Here is a 17,301-nt window from a genome sequence, read left to right as displayed (position 1 = left end):
CTATGTCAGAACTATAACAACTTGGCTCAATAGTGAGCAGTTTTTTTTATCTGCAACTCAAATAACTCGAATTAACTTCAAATAGTAAATGAAGACGACGATCCAGCAGATTGTGCTAATAGCTAAAAAGGAAGAGAAAAAACAGTGTTATAATATTGCAGTTTCCCCACTACGGATTGAAGCATGACTTTTATCATCATAGACTATCAGAGCTATTTTAGAATTTTAGAAATCTTAGTTTATTTTTTTACTGTTATGTGTCTTCAACAAACACTTATTTTGCTCATAATTTAATGTATACTTGAATACTATTCATAATATTCGTGATAAATACGTAGTTTTGGAGGCTGAGTTTAATGATGTATGTTTCATTAAGAACTTTCAGTTTCTACGCTTTGTGTTTGTTTATAATACAATGTGCAATGTGCAAGGGACTGATTTACATTTTACTTTATACATATAAAGTGGGAGGAAACAGAAGTTCTGAATGAAGATATTCGTATGAGCTTAAAATACAAATATGCACCTGAATCTTGAATTTTTCTCTTCCCAAATGCCTTCTAACTTTAAAATTACTATGATGACGATGCACTGTCGTCATCATATGTTTACCACAATATTTTGAGAAGTTAAATGGACAGTAACAAGCCAACTTGAGTACCGGAAGAGTTCGGTATTTCTTCTCCCAGAAAAAAAATACTGTAAAGGTATGTATATCCCCGGGGCATTAATGCAAGTTCCTGGAATTTCCTCCACTTCAAAGTTTTTTCAAATATAACGCAGGTGTTAACAGGATCATAAATTTTTCAGCCTCTAAATTTGTCGTTCTTGTCCACAGTCCACTGGGATAAGAGTGAAGGCACTTTCAGACTGTGACATCCTGTTTCAGAACATTCTGAGCCCATCTTGTGGCAAATCTAAGAGAATTAACTCCTGGGGTTTATGATACGCCAAGAAGCCTCCTTGTCCAATCTCCTACGAAATAAAATGACCAACACACGGCTGCCTTAAAGTGTGAAGCCTGTTACCCCAGATGAAGAAATAGGAGGAGATGAGTTCCATGGCCCTCCACTCTTCCGTCTTCGTGATGATGAAGAAGAGGCAGACGGTGGCCACCAACAGGACCACCACGAGGAAGCCCACCTCCACCAGCCACAGGAGGACCAAGTAGTGATTGCCCTGAAAAAGAATGTAGTCCCTTGCATTGAAACGAACGTAATCGAGGAAGCATATTCTGGTTTACGTGAAAGTTCTAATGTAATCATGGGAGGTCGAGGGCGTTCAACACCGGGAAACGTATTTAGAATTGGAATTAAAAATTGAGGCGTTGCGGATACGAAGGGCGAACTCAACAAACGTACGTACGTACCTACGTAACTACATGGTGAGGGAAATGCGTTTCAAGTTGTCAGACACAGTGCGAACTCCACAAAAACGTGGTAAGAGTAGATCGGAAAGCTTCCTGTGTGATTTCCAAAGTTTTCTGTTGAGTTTGTCCCTTGCCTCACAACTTGAAACACATTTTCCTCAAAATGTACTTTTGTCGAGTTCGCCCTTCGCATCCGCAACGCCTCAATTCTTTACTAGCCCCGTCTAGTTGGCTGCACTTTTTGACACTCGGTGCAGTGCAGGTGTATCCAGTGTCAGGGTGGTGCAAAGGTGGTGAAAGGAAATGACGTTCAACCAACTAGACGGAAAGCGGTGTTCAAGTTCAGAATATTCAACAGTCATTAAACGGTCATTTGATTAGTTAGCACGCACCACGTGACCATACACCAAACATACACCGGTCCGGAAGGTAGTGCAGACGGTTCAGACACAAAATACACTACTTGACTCGAAATCAACGAACTAGACGACTCGGTGTTGCACCGTGCAACCAACCAGACGCTTCGGTGCAAAGAGTGTCAAAAAGTGCAGCCACCTATACCGCGTTTGTTATAACCTGTCCCGGTTCCCGCGCTAGCTGGTCGCTGGCTTTTCTCCGTGCTGGGGAAAGTCAAAGCCAGGCAGCCAATTAAAATACGCAACGTCTCAACAGTGTCTACGTAAGCGCCTCTCTTCTGGCTTCAATTCGCTCCTCGCTGCCCAGCAGACGATTTTTTCCTCGTTTCTCATTGGCACCCAAACTGTCGAGCGATCGCTAACGCGGGAATAGGGACAGGTTCTAACAAACGCGGTATAGACGGGGCTAGTCATGAGCGAGGTACAACCCGTAGTTGCTTGCACTGAACCCGCAAACATTCATTCATTCAGTTGTAGAAAGAATAAAGCAAAGAAACACATTTTTACTGTGTTAGTAATCACCAGGATGTGAATTAACGGGAGAGGGGTTTGTGCCAGGGATTCCTGACAGGGGCTACCTTTACTTATTTTCCATAATAAAAATGCTAAATTCGTGAGAAATTAAAAAAATCAGAATAGATATTAAACGCTAGGTATTAGTGTGCAGAAATGAATGATTGTGAGCGATTTATTTTAGTGTTTTGTTGATAATACTTATAATAATAATTTTAATAGTTCATTTCTTTGCAAATTCCTATGTTCATTTCTTCTTTACTCTTAAATAGAGCATTGGTTGGCACTCCCTCCCCAGAAGCAGAAAATTTAATTTGCACTCTGGTACTCAACATTAGAAATTTGCAACAGCTCAGTGTGTAAAAACAAAAAAAACGATATTCAGTTCTCGTATTCTTTGATTTTTTTTCTTTTAAGCTTACTTTGTGCCAATCGAGACTGTACCTACAGTTTAAAGTGGGATCCGAACCACTATGTGCCTCCACCGGGTAGTTCTCGTGTTCTAACACTTAATATAATCCAATTTCCCTTGCTACTTAGTTTGTAGCTATTCAAACATCCTGTAGACACATCAGAAGAAAACAAATAGCTCCATGGATTTCCAAATTCCAAACATTAACTTTTTAATTTAAAGTAAACATTTTAACTACGAAGTCCCTGCAATTTAATGATTTTTATTGAGATTCACAAAAAATAACTTGAGCAGTGTACAGATCGTCTGAAACACAGAAGAGAACCCGATGAATAAGTTTTCTTCTCGTCCTCTAAGTATCTCCTCAATGAATTAACAACAACGTTAATGTATCTGAAAACAATGCATACCCAGACAGACAGTAAGCTTGCTTCAACTTTGAAACAACTTTTTATGTAAAGTAAGCAAGCTTACTGCAAACATATAGGCTAATGTAAGTTTGCAGCAAGTTTGTCACAGAATGATGCATGCTTGAACTAAGTTTCATCATGCTTATATCAAGCTTGCCATATCCAACTAGCTTTGACAAGCTACAAGCAAGCTACCTGTAGTTTGCCAGAAGTTTTCATTCTATCTGGGTAAGCTTAATACTGCGTATGGCAATATTTTGGAACATTGATAACACTTACCACAATGGAACCCCACAACAATAGCGTGGACAGGGAAATATTCTGCACCGAATCCACTATGCCAGCGTCTTCAGGGTTCATAACTGCAACAAACACAGACGCATTACAAAGTAGCTGCAAAGAAAGGGGCGGAGATTCAAGAGTAAGGTTGTTGTCATTGAGCATGTAGCTGCAGCTCATCTCAGCTTACGGTTGAAAATTCCAGGAGTTTTGCTCTTCCTGGTGGAGCTGTCAACGGCATAGTGGTTATCACAGCACTGCCGCGCCAGGGGTCCCGGCTTCGAATCCTGGCCTGTTCATGGGTGTTCTTTGTAAGTGTACTTTCATCAATTTCATGAGATCATCACTCATCCTCATCTTCGCGATTAGCCACAAACCAAAAGTGACGAAGTAAAAATAACCATATTCAATCAGTCCAACAGTATTTCGGATCTTCTATTTGTTCCACATTTTCGGATCTGGCCTCTCCCAAGAAGATCCTCGTACGGGCCTACTTCAACGTCTCTTCCATGTAGTACGTCCCGAACCGCATTCTGACTGAACCCATTGCCAGTACAATCCTCTGTGAGGCTTGTGTTGCGCCCTGTCCGTGTTTGTTTGCGATTGTCTTCATAAATTTCATCTTATCACCATCTGAACTCCGAATTGGCCTTGAACGGTGACAACCATGGATCGGTTCAAGAAGATGCTGACCTCCGCAAGTCACTCCTGAACCTCAGAGAGGAGTTTGTGGAATTTAAGAGATCGACGAGCGACTCCATGACAGAGCTTCGGCGAGACCTAGAGAGCATGAACAAGCAGATACGCACGAACACAATTGAAATAGATGACCTAGCGCAGTACTCTAGGAGGAACTGCATTTTGCTGCATGGGGTCCCCGAAACCACCAACGAAGACGTGGACAGCATCGTGCTCCAGACTTTACAAAATAAGCTTCAGTTGCAGCACATCAAGCTCGAGCACGTTGACCGGTGCCACAGGCTTGGCCCTCCGAAAAGATCGTCTGCGGAAGTTTTGAGATCGGGAAAACGTCCCATCATAGTGAAATTTGTAAGCTACCGCTCCAGGAACGAGGTGTGGAAGTCGAAGAAGATGCTAAAGAACTCGTCCCTATTAATTACAGAGTCGCTAACTCCCTACAGACAGAGGGTTTTGCGGGTGGCAAAGGATCGCGTAGGGACACGCAATGCCTGGAGCCAAGACGGGCGCATTTTCGTATCTCACGGAGGTCGTCGCTACCTTATATCTTCCCCCGAGGATCTTGACGTTCTCCCTTGACATGGGGTGCAACGCGTACTGAGTGTGAAGTGTAATGAAGAGCATATGTGACTTTTGTCGTTCTGATACGCTGTGTATGAATAATTGTGTGTGTGATGTGTTCAAATCATGTGTGTTTAGTGTGAGTTTTTTGTCCGGGTTCTTGTTTATGTTATCGTTTTTTAATGTGAGTGTGTGTGTGTCATTCCCTGATGCTTTCCTCCATGCTATTGTGCTTGACAGGGTAAGTAATAATTCTAAATTTAATTTTGGTACGCTAATGTTTCTTCTCCCATCTTGTTTCTGTTCGTTAAACCTCAATTCTAAAAATGGCTAATCTGGCAACAACGCATCTCGGTGACAGTGGACGAAATTCTGAAGAGCGTCGTCGCTCTGCTAATTGCCCTGGCACTCCGCCCCCCGCGGTCAGCACAGCCGAAATTCTCGGAAACGAGCTGAAGACTTGTCCGAACTCACTGTTGGTGTCACACGTGAATGCACAGAGCATCGAAGCGCACCTCGATAGCTTCAAAGCTATTTTCTCCCCCCTGAATCTCCACTGCATTCTTGTATCGGAGACGTGGCTTAATCCCCTCACACCCTCCAGCATGGTCTCCTTGCGAGGCTACAACGTCTTCCGAAACGACAGGTTGGGGAAACGAGGTGGCGGGGTGATGGCACTGATAAGGGAAGATATTAATGCGGTGGTTGTGGCTAAATCTGACGGTAACTACGCACGAATGACAGAATATCTTTTCCTGGAACTTACCATCAACAAACAGAAGCTACTGCTGGCTGTTGCGTACCGTCCACCTGGAACGTGCTTTGTAAATTGTGAGGAGGAACTGGCTAAACTCATTCCCATGTACTCGCATGTATTATTACTGGGCGATCTGAACTTTCATTTAGAAACTGACAAACCTGAAGTAAATAAATTCCGCGCTGCTATCTCTTCTTACAATCTAAATATTTTGAAGCTCGATCCTACCTTCCACACGGCTACGTCGCATTCTTGGCTAGATGTCATCTTAACAGGAGACTGCTCTCGAATCACCAAACATGGACAAACGAGTGCCTGCGGTCTCTCGTTCCACGATCTTATTTACGTTGCTTACTCGCTCAATGTTCCGAAATCCAAGCCAAACATAATTGAATACCGCGATTTAAAGAAAATTAACCCCGCTTCACTAAACGAAGATGCTGCAAGAACCCCATGGAATTCAATAAACAGCTTCACTAATATTAACGATAAGCTTAACGAATTAAATAGTCTAATCTTACACCTTTTCGACAAACATGCTCCACTAAAGAAAAAACGCGTCACGCGGCCTGCTTCCCCCTGGATGACCGACAGCATTCTCGCACTTATGGCGGAGCGCGATTCGGCTCACCGCAGGTTTAAATCTGACAAGCGCCTCAAATCTCCAAATACTTTAAATAGTTTTAATAACTACCGCGTGTTGAGAAATCGATGTAATCAGGCCGTGCGCAACGCAAAGAGAAGGCTTTCTTACGAATTATTAAATATGCAAGGCAACCCCCGAATGTTGTGGAATAACTTAAGAAATCTAGGGCTAGGAGAGAAACGTAACGTAGATCCTACTCGTGTTTCGTCCCTTGATGAATTAAATACGCATTTCTCTCTCTCTAATTCAATGAATAAGGATGTTACTATTAGAGCTATAGCAAACCACAAAACAGAAATGATAGAGTTTAATTTTAACCCAGTCTATGAGTTCCAAGTTGCAACTGCAATCGGTCGGATCAAATCTGGTTCTGAAGGAGCCGACAACCTCCCATTGCGACTAATAAAGCTGATTTTACCTCATGTATTGCCATACATCACTGACATTTTTAATCTTTCTCTGCGCTCTGGTATTTTTCCAGATAAGTGGAAAATAGCACACGTTGTTCCTCTCGCCAAGACTGACCCCGCCACTTCCATTGACAATTTCCGACCTATCAGTATTCTTCCCGCGCTATCGAAAGCTTTAGAATACATTGCTCACGACCAAATCAGCCGACATACAAATGAAGTTCTGGCTCCGTTTCGGTCGGGATTTAGACCTAATCACAGCACTAACACCGCCATGACTCACATAACCGACGACGTCAGACAAGCTATGGACTGCAGACAGGCGACAGTTTTAGTTTTATTGGACTACACGAAAGCTTTCCAGTCACTCGACCATGATATTCTCATTTCTAAGCTAAAATCATTTTTTTAATTTTACCACCTCTGCAACCGACTGGGTCAAATCCTACTTAACTGGACGTAAACAAAGGGTGATTTATGATGGAAAGTGCTCGGCGCTATCTGAGATCACTTGTGGCGTTCCGCAAGGAAGTGTACTCGGCCCTTTTTTATTTTCTTTATACATTAATGACCTGCCAAATATCTTGAAACACTGCCGTTATCACCTGTATGCCGATGACCTCCAGTTGTACTATTCTGCACCCCCAGTAATGTTAAGCGATGGTATTTCCAAGGTTAATGAAGATATAGAGAGGATTGTTAACTGGTCGCTAGACAATGGTATGTATATTAACCCTAACAAAACACAAGCAATTTTGATTGCTTCCGATAAACTGAAACGTTACGTAGATCTTAACATTCTGCCTTCCATTCTTGTAGATTCGACTCACATTCCATTTAACCAAACTGTTAAAGATCTGGGAATTGTATTAGACGGAAATTTATCATGGTCACATCACACGAGTTCGGCGTGTAGAAAAGCCTTCGCATCTCTGTATTCTATAAGACGCATGGGCAAGTTCCTCCCCACCTCTATCTAGGCCAAACTATGTCAGTCCCTAGTTTTATGCCATTTAGATTATTGTGACGTAGCGTATTCCGGCTTAACAGGTGAGTCAGCTAGACGTCTGCAGAGTGTTCAAAATGCCTGCTTACGATACATTTTTAATTTAAAATATTGGGACCACCTATCACCTTATTTTCTCAAATTGGGGTGGCTACGTATGCAAGAAACACGAACGCTGCACACTCTGATTTTACTTTACAAAGTTCTCAACCTCAAGTCACCTTCCTATCTCCTCTCTCGCTTCCAATTTCTTCACGAATTTCACGATCGCGACACCAGATCACGGAGCTCCTCAGTTCTCTCCATCCCCGTCCACAGATCAAACTTCTTCTCCAACTCTTTCTCCGTATCGGCTGTAAGACTATGGAATCAGTTGCCAGAAAGCACTAGAGCAGTAAGCTCCGTCGCTTCCTTTAGCAGACGTGTTCGCCACTCTCTTCAGAGTAGTCGTTAGATCTTCCCCTGTCAAGCAGACTAAAAAGCATGTGCAAGTGAACGAATTCTTAAAATACTTTGCAGTTACTTAAATACAATTTTAAATTTTGCATTCTTTCATTCCATATTTAGTTTTTTGTGTATTATATATTTTGTATTTTGTGTGTTATATTCAGGGCTTTAAGACTTGTGTGTATGAGTATAATGTGTGTGTGTGGACCTATGTGAAATGACTTAATGTACTTTGTGTATAATATAATAATGTAAAATTTTAAATGTATGGTTGAGTGGAAGAAAAGGCTTTGTACGGCCTTAACTCCGCCATTTAAAACAAGGCATTAATAAATAAATAAATCAAAGCTTCCAATTGGTCTTGGAGAGCAATAGCTCAGTTCCCGCTGCGCTGAACAAGTCGTGATGTTACTTACATGCTTGCATTCAATATGAAGGGCTACAAAATTCCCACAAAACTACATATACTATGAACGACTAAGAAGTTACTTGCCCTCTCTCATGCAGCTCTGAGTGACAGGCGGGAGATGGTCCAGGAAGGTCTGGAATTCTTGTCGCTGGCTCTCACTCACGAGGTACAGCGACTCAAATAGCCCTTTCAGCTGCAAATGAAGTACAAATAGTTATTCCAGAGTCATTGTCGTTTGAGAGAGGTGAGTAACTATCATTTACCATTCACATTTTGAGTTTTGCAAATATAACGTTATCAAGGAAAAAAGTTCTAAAGTTGTTAGGTTCTTTAGAGTTTTAAGTCCACTTTATTCACAGGCAGGCTAATCAATACTCAGCATACAGGTTAAAGTGGTACCCGAATCACTATGTGGCTCCGCTGGGTATCGAACCAGAGACTCTTTCATTACAAGTCGACGGCGTTACCACTAGGCCATCGAGGAGGCCCTTAATCCAATCGTGATGTTCCATTTAGACAGTAGTATTAATGAGTGATTTTTACCTTATGCAGATATTCACGATACAATTATATCTTGATAAACATTTAGATAGTTCGTCCTATGAGAAACAAAGGATCGTAATTCCAAAAATGCTGTTTTCAGTTTTCTATTTGGAATCAGATCAACATATCTCAAATTCTAATCCTTAGCAGTAAGGTGGAGTATCTCCAATTTGTTGATTCGTTTTTAAGAGTCGAACATATTCCCACGAATATATTATTTCCTCTCTCTTGTAAATTTGATAAATTTGAGTTACGTCCATCTGGTTCTAAATTGTCTTCTACACGTAATTATCAAATACACTGGTCAAAACAATTAGGGGAGCAAGCAAGAAATCCCAAAACCAAAGTTGGAAAGTCAAAAGTAGCTATGTATGTTGATGAAGTGAGTGTGTCCTCAACCAGTACAATTCATCTGTGATGAATCATCAGCATGAAGAGCTCTCTACTGACACCATAAGGCACGTGGCAGAATTTGTGATATGAGGAGCAATCACGAGGTCACTTGGGAACACCGGTTGTTTGGTGCTGGCAGACCGTAAGTGCAGGTGGGATTCAGTTGAGTAGTGTTGAATAGGAACGATGGCAGAACAACACGATTTAGGGGAATCTAGCGCATGGAGAGCCATTGGGAGGATGGAAGCAGGGCAAACACAACGTGAGGTGGCTGCAGCCCTTGGTGTGTCACGCAGTGTCATTTCCAGGTTGTGGACACGATTTCAACAGACAGGTACAGTACGAAGGAGGCCTGGGCAAGGTCGCCCACGGTCAACAACAGTTAGGGAAGACCAGTACTTAGCATTGTCGGCTCGCAGGAATAGGCAGCAAACTGCAACTGACTTGCAACGCGGCCTTGTTTTGGCAACAGGACGAAGAGTCTCGGGCCAAACTGTACGAAATCGCCTGCGGGAAAGGGGTCTTTATGCAAGAAGACCAAAGGTGTGTGTCCCTCTGAATGCCCAACACCGTAGGGCCCGCAGACAGTGGGCTGTGGAACATCGTGAGTGGGGACATGGAGAGTGGAGTTCAATTCTCTTCTCGGATGAGTCGCGTTTCAGTCTCCAGTCAGATAATCGACGCATTCTCATCTGGAGGGAACGTGGGACTCGCAATTATCCCGCACATGTGCGCGAAGTGTCTCAGTATGGTGGCGGTGGCTTAATGGTATGGGCAGGGATCAGTGTTGGTCGACGTACCCCCCTGCACATTATCCGGAACGGTACTTTGACAGCCTTACGGTACCGGGACGAGATCCTCAGGCCTCATGTGGGTATCGAACGAATGGTATGGCCAGCGTCCTCCCCAGACTTGAATCCCATTGAACATGTGTGGGACACACTCGGAAGACGCATTGCTGCTCGGCAAGCGCCGCCTACAACTCTGCAACAGTTGGAAATGGCCCTTCTGGAGGAATGGGTGAATATCCCGCAGGCTGTCGTTGATAACCTTATTGGTTCCATGCAAAACAGACGTGCAGCTGTCATAGCAGTTCATGGCGACCACACGCCTTATTAGAGGTATGGATCTGTTGCGTATCTGTCCATTTCTGTTGCCTTATCATCGTGCCATTCTCCTGATTTTGTGCAGTACCTTGCAGAAATCACCCCTAGAACTCTGTTGTGCTAATGACTCAATAGACATGTATTGTACTGGTTGAGTACACACTCACCTAATCAAAATACATTGCTACTTTTGACTTACCAACTTTGGTTTTGGGATTTCTTGCTTGCTCCCCTAATTTTTTTGACCAGTGTATATTTTCCATTGCACACAGCGTTACAAAAATTAACAGGGACTCGCTGAGTTCAAGAACGTTGTATAAATGTGTAGAATTTTAAAATTGTTGGTTTCGATTCGTTGAGGTTGAGTAAAATGGATTTAAGATAATGTGTGGATGCAAACTTTATTTTGTAACAGATTATTTCAAAGACGTAACATAGCAGGAAACCTTTACTTACAGTGGAACATGTTAAATAATATACAAAAGACGGCCGAGTACTAAGAATTTGGAGTTTTTATATTTAGGCAAATCATTTATGTTGTAACGGATCAAGGTTGAATTTATAAATACAAGGGAGATTCAAATAAAAAAAACTTAATTTGTTTTCGTTTCATTTCTAGTAGACTTCTACATGTAGGGTTGCACAAGTTTGCTGTATTTTAGCACAGACCTATTTCTGATCTACATATATTTTCAACTTTGAGTTGTGTCTGTATACCTCAAGAAGAATAGGTCTTTGGGGGCCCACGTGCAGTCACCTATGAGCCACTGCGAAGGCCTTTCCACCCATCTGCCTGCGAACGGAGGCCATTGTCCAAATTTCTCCTCCATTAGGAAACTTGCTGGTGTGATAAGCATGCACAGAGATATTGAATTTTCATTTGCTGAGAAATTTCTGTAAGTTTTAGGCTGACAGAGGGCAAGTCAGTAGAGTAGACGCCATCTCTATTTTTTTTTTTAAAAAAAAATGGCGTTTTGAAGCTCATTTGATTATAATGTTGCAGCCTCGAGGTCGTTTTTTTAAATAACAGTTGATACCTCATGTAAATTTAAGCTGTATGCCTGTCCTACAATTTTGATTGGACTTTTAAGGTTTTTATTTGACTCTTGTCCCATAGAGCACAAATCTCCCAGGGATATCCATTGGATATCCACAATGTCTAGATCAGATCTCTGGATATCTAATTCTGGTTTTCCATTGGACGTCTATAGGATATCCAGAACTGGACATCTAAAACTCAACAAATTCTTGATCTAATACACAGCCTAAACGTGCGTGGAACTGGCTGTCAGAAACTTTGTCCAATTCCGAATATCCAATACGTCGTTAGATTTCTTCCAAAACTGGATATACAAAACACATCCAATTCTGGATATCTAAAACATGTCCAGATCTTGTCCAAAACTAGATATCCAAAATACACACAATTGTGGATATCTAATACATGTCTAGAACTGATGCAGAACTTGTTATCCAACAATCGACATAAAGAGGATGTGTTTCGAATATTTGAAAATGGTCATAGTATTTCCGTTGTGTATACTTCCTCATACTTTAACTTGGGAAGTGATCCGGAAATGTCCAAAACATATCCATTTCTGAATTTCACGTATGAGGACAAATGGATATCCATGGGAGGTCCAACGGATGTATATTGGATATCCAGAACTTCCGACCCAAATATCCAAGGGATATCCAATGGATGTCTTTTGGACATTTGTGTGCAGCGTGGGCTGCTGTCTCTAGATGGCACTGGCAAAATGTATAAAATAAAATAAAGTTTTCGTAACACAAATAATGGTATATTTGATTATAAATATAATGAAAAATTGTGTTTTAACACGCTTCGAAAGATGTGTGAACATTAAGCTACAGGGATGAGAAGAAAATTTAATGCAGTGAATAAAAGTGAATCTCCCGTGACCAACCCTTCTGATTCATGACTATTAATCAGGAGCTATGTGCTCTGACGCATCTCACTACTGCACCAACATGACCGCTGACAAATTGGCAGCAGTACAAAACAACTCTTCACGAAGCAATCCAGCTGCCTCTCCACGTTGCAACCCCGGAAGATATCGACACGGCCGTTGAGGAAATCGGTGCCAAGATCACTTCAGCAATTCGAAACAGTACCACCAAACAAAACCGTCAATAGCAACCAAACACAACGGACCTCAAGCTACACATCCTGTTGCACCTAAAGCGATGGATCAGACGCAAATATCAATAGACACGACATCCACAATACAGGCAGCTCCTCCAGAACTTGAAACGTCGAGTGAGAGGACACCTTCAAAGATCAAGGGAACACCTTTGGGACGAAAAACTGAAGAGCTCCGACAAGCCAAATAACGAATCCTGGAAGCTCGCAAGAAATTTCCGCGGACACACCGCCAGCTCAACGACGCCAGTCCTCCACGACCCACAGGGCAATCTTCTATTTCAACCACAAGAACAAGTTGACGCTATCGCAAGCAACCTTGAAGAACAGTTTTCTCCCAATACAGAACCATGCGACGAGGAACAAATAGCAACGGTGGACAACTTCCTGGACACATTCAGAGAGCAGCCGCATGCAGACATACCACACCTAATTACTCCCCGAGCGATTCACACAGTCATACGACGGCTGCCAAACAATAAAGCGCCAGGCCCGGACAAAATACCGACAGAAGCCTTGAAGCAAGCCCCAAGGACACTCCTGATTGTCCTAACCCAAATATATAACGCCATTCTTCTCACTGGCTACTACCCGAGAACTTGGAAAACCGCCAGAGTATGTTCAGTCCTGAAGAAGGGGAAAAGCCCGCTACACCCACAGAACTATCGGCCAATAAGCTTACTGTCTCACGTCAGCAAGGTCTTCGAGCGCCTCCTCCTGTACCGATTACAAGACCACGTACAACACTTTGATCTACTCCCAGACCACCAATTTGGTTTCAGGCAACACCACAGCACGACCACCCAGCTGGTGAGGATGGTCGACCATCTCTCGGTACGCTTCAACTGGAAACACCACATACTAACCATATTCCTCGACATACAGAAGGCCTTCGACAAGGTTTGGCTCGAACGAATCATACACAAGCTACACAGACTTGGAATACCTGACTGTTATGTACGCTTGCTGGACAGTTACCTACATCAACGCACCTTCTTCGCAGTGTTTCAAGGAGCCATCTCCACCATTCGAACAACCACGGCTGGAGTACCCCAAGGATCCTCCCTCTCCCCGCTGCTGTACGCCCTGTTTACAGCGGATGTGCCAACAGCCTTTGGTTGCCTCCCAGCCACTTTCGCAGACGACACCGCATACTTTGCGGCAGCCAAGGATATTCGTGTTTCCTACATCAGAATGCAAGAACAACTGCAACAATACGATCACTGGGCAAAACAATGGAGAGTGCGAGTGAATCCCGACAAGAGCACCGCCATCGTGTTCTCTCGTAGACGCCGTCCGCGCGAATACCATCTCACACTAGAAGGACAACCTGTCCCCCACAAACAAACCACAACATATCTCGGCATGCTGCTAGACAGAGGGCTCTATCTCAGAGACCACGTAGCCAAAATCGTCAACCAAGGAAACAAACGCGTGGGAGCACTTTAACCGATGCTACGATCGCCAGGACTGCAGCTGGAAACCAGACTTCAACTGTACAAGGCAATCGTCCGACCAGCTCTGCTCTACGCCTGCCCAGCCTGGAAACACCTACCCAAGACGACCCTCCGCAGACTCCAAGTCATACAGAACAGGGTCCTACGTATCATCAGTGGGTGGAATTCAACACCGAAAACATCGCACGCCATTTCAAAAACAATTCAAAGAGGAGGCAAAGGTGTCCACAGACGCTGGTACTCCACATCATATTGCGCAAAGCAAGCCAAGACTCGTAACTGGTAACTGGTAACTTTGAAGGAAAACTGACACACTTACTCAGAGATCGGTTCATTACCAGTGCGTAGTTATGGATCGGATAGTTCATTGAACTATCCAACTTGACTAGTGCCTCTTTTAAGGGATAACAAGAACATCAACAACAAACATTGGTGGTTGACTGTTGCATGCACCCTTTCATATCGAAATAAAATACAGATGAGATCCAAATGTACTATGTAGTCCAAAAATTGTACTTTTCGTGTCCATACTGATAAGGTTAGCTGAAACAGCAGAAAGCTGGCTTACCATCTCCGCCACTGCAATTAGCATGACCACGCTGCCGAGATGAGCTTCACACACCTTCCAGAACCCAAAAACCTGGTCCATCTCAAGTTCAAACAGTCTGAAAGAACAAGCGTGGAGGTTAGGTTCACCTTAAAGTTCCTCCTGTTTAGATCAGGGTTGATACTTAGGCTAAAGTTTTGTCCAGAGGGCGGCATGGCCTTTTATTGGTTACAGTTTGTCCGTACCGTGCTAAAAATTATATCATGTTCCGGCAGAAAATATAACTGTCGGTGGCAACCCTGAAGCTGTAGCGCATGGCTGCATATACATAGAAAACTCGTTGTTCGAGGGTTCGTAGCGTCGAAACGAGGCCCCCCAATAAGCAAAACGTTACTAAGAACAGTTTTTTGTCCTGATGTATTTTTACTCTACTTCGCCCCATGGACGTCGGGAGAGGTTGTGGCGACCACCCTACCCCTCCTGGAAATTGGCATCGTTCATTTCAAGTTACAAGCAGAAAGCGTGTTATTTTTGTTCTTAATAACGGAAATGAAATTGATTTAGTCAGAACTCGAATAGAATAACCAAATAACTGCAAAGTATAAAATACAGAAACCACTTTATATTTTCATATCCTACCATTTAATCCAGAGTCGGACGCGCATTTTCTTTTTCCAGTCAACTTGTAAATGCGCTTCCATTTGTTGCTCTCTGATTTACTGTTTGGAAGTTACGGTGCTGTAATTGTGAGAATGTCTTATTTCCTATTTTTAGCGCAAATTTCCTGCTTTCTAATCTAATCTAACCTTACCTAACCTAACCTAACCTAACCTACAGCACAAACAAGATATTCTCACAATCACAGCACCGTAACTTTCCAACAGCCAATCAGAGATAAAGATATGAAACCGCATTCACAAGTTGACTGGAAAAAGAAAATGCGCGAGCCGGACCCTGTGGCCGAGTGGTTAGCACATCACGCTACGGGTCCCGGGTTCGAATCCCGCTCGGGCTTGGTTGTTTGTGAATGTCCATTCATCAATTTCATCACTCATCCCCAGCTTCGCAAATTAGCCAAGAGGCACAAAAGGCGAAGTAAAAAAAAACAATCAATCAATCATTTAATCCAGAAAATGATGTCTCCAAAATTAAAAGAAGAATTATAGTTTTTATGTGATAGGTCCCACAATATAAACTTTGAGTAAAATTTATCCATAAATTTAGATCCTTTTCTTGAACGAAGTGTGTAAAAAAAAAATAGTTACTAAGAAACCAATAAATAGATTTACAATACACTAATTTATGAAATGTAAAAAAAATATTGGAAATCAGTTGTGCTGGATATTTACTCATCTGCTGGATCGCGTAGCGAAGTCTTCATATTTATATAGTAATTATAATAATTATTATTATAGTTTATTTTTATTAGTTTATATTTATTATTGTAAAATATCAAGTGGTAATAATTGTTATTGTATTTATTTTCTCTACTAATCAAGTTTTATGAATGGCTCGACTCCCCTACGGCCGCAGTGGCTCAGTCGGTAACGCGTCTGACTACCATTCTAAAGGTCCCGGGTTCGATCCTCGGCCGGTTCAAATCCGGGAACTTTTCTAACGTTGGAAGCGGTCCCGGCGCCTATCCAGCGTCGAGTGACATGGGGGAAACCCTGGGGGGTAAAGGCGGTCAGGGGTGTGATGCTGATCACATCACCCCCACTCGCGACCAGATCAAGAAAGTGTGGGGCGTTACACCCCCTATACGCCTTCATGGCGTGGTGCTAAGCACAGGGGAGCACTTTACTTTTCTTTTTTTTTTTAGTCCCCCTTCAGAAATTTCTAGCGACGCTCTCTCAAAATTTAACCTTGAAAAATATGAATAGCTTGTTACCCAGCCTCTATCACCAGAAATTGTCCGACACCTCGGTCCTTGATGGTGTCGTTGAAGATAAACGACTTGTTAAGAATCATGGCGTTGATTTCTCCTGGAAGAGTTTGTCGCTATTTGGAATGTATGTCAGGTGTAGCCATAACATCCTTTCAAACATTGTCGTCTTTTTACATTATTGTTTTGTCATGGAGTACGGTGTTGCCAGTAGCAAATTAAAATCTCTGTTGTTTTATCTTCGGTGTTGGCAATCCTTAACCTTTACTCGGCCAATGGGTCACATGTGACCCATAGAAAATATAGGCGTAGTCGGTAAAAAAGTTCACGTGCTTTTAGCACCTTCATACTTGTATGTGAGGTTATAAAGGCTGACAGATGTTGAGATAAAACTTTGAAATGTCATGTGGAAAAAAAAAACACCCACCCAGGACCCGCTCCCCCCGACTTCAAAGTTATATATGGAAGCTGGCGCGAATTTTAAATTTGTACACTTATTTGACAAAAAATGTTATAACTCGTAGACTATTTGACCAATGTACTTTGGGTAACTTTTGTTTTGCAGCTAAAACATCAGGGCATGCAACCGTGCAGGAATCGAAACGCCAAAGCCAATAAGAGCGGTTGGGTGGGCCGTGGCCTCCAACTTGCAATGAAAAATCATAAAAATGGGGAGCTTGGCCCTCTTTCCCCGCTATTTTGGGAAGGAGCCTTATTTAGCCTTATTTTCAAAGAATAGTACTTTCTCAAACGATTGAAAGTCATTTCATGTTCCTGGGTGCATTACATTATCGAATATGTGGAAAAAAAACTCCCCATTTTTATGATTTTTTTCGTTGTAAGTTGGGGACCGCGTCCCACTTAACCCCTCT

The 17,301-nt window shown here is 42.6% G+C and overlaps 1 protein-coding gene across 1 annotated transcript; it reads right to left on the bottom strand.

Moving 5' to 3' along the window:
* Nucleotides 1-6: 6 nt before the first annotated feature.
* LOC145978387 (uncharacterized) lies at nt 7-16,552 on the bottom strand. Its single transcript, XM_083111000.1, has 6 exons — nt 16,436-16,552; nt 14,566-14,662; nt 8,419-8,527; nt 3,400-3,482; nt 1,029-1,179; nt 7-122 (listed from the first exon to the last, which is right to left on the bottom strand). Exons 1-6 carry the CDS (start codon nt 16,513-16,515, stop codon nt 58-60), a joined length of 585 nt encoding a protein of 194 aa, XP_082967126.1. The 5' UTR covers nt 16,516-16,552; the 3' UTR covers nt 7-57.
* Between the last annotated feature and the right edge of the window lie 749 nt (nt 16,553-17,301).

The sequence above is a fragment of the Lepisma saccharinum genome, chromosome 24, assembly GCF_977018435.1.
Source record: "Lepisma saccharinum chromosome 24, izLepSacc3.1, whole genome shotgun sequence".
In the NCBI taxonomy this organism is placed as follows: domain Eukaryota; kingdom Metazoa; phylum Arthropoda; class Insecta; order Zygentoma; family Lepismatidae; genus Lepisma; species Lepisma saccharinum.
Note: the sequence above shows the minus strand (reverse complement) of the source record. Positions and strands in the feature narration are given on the sequence as shown.

Coding starts and splice junctions, on each gene's coding strand:
- LOC145978387 (XM_083111000.1), bottom strand. CDS start 16,515: ATGATTCTTAACAAGTCGTTTATCTTCAACGACACCATCAAGGACCGA. Junction 3,483..8,418: donor TCAGAGCTGCATGAGAGAGG/GCAAGTAACTTC, acceptor TGTTTGTTGCAG/TTATGAACCCTGAAGACGCT. Junction 1,180..3,399: donor TGTTGTGGGGTTCCATTGTG/GTAAGTGTTATC, acceptor ATTCTTTTTCAG/GGCAATCACTACTTGGTCCT.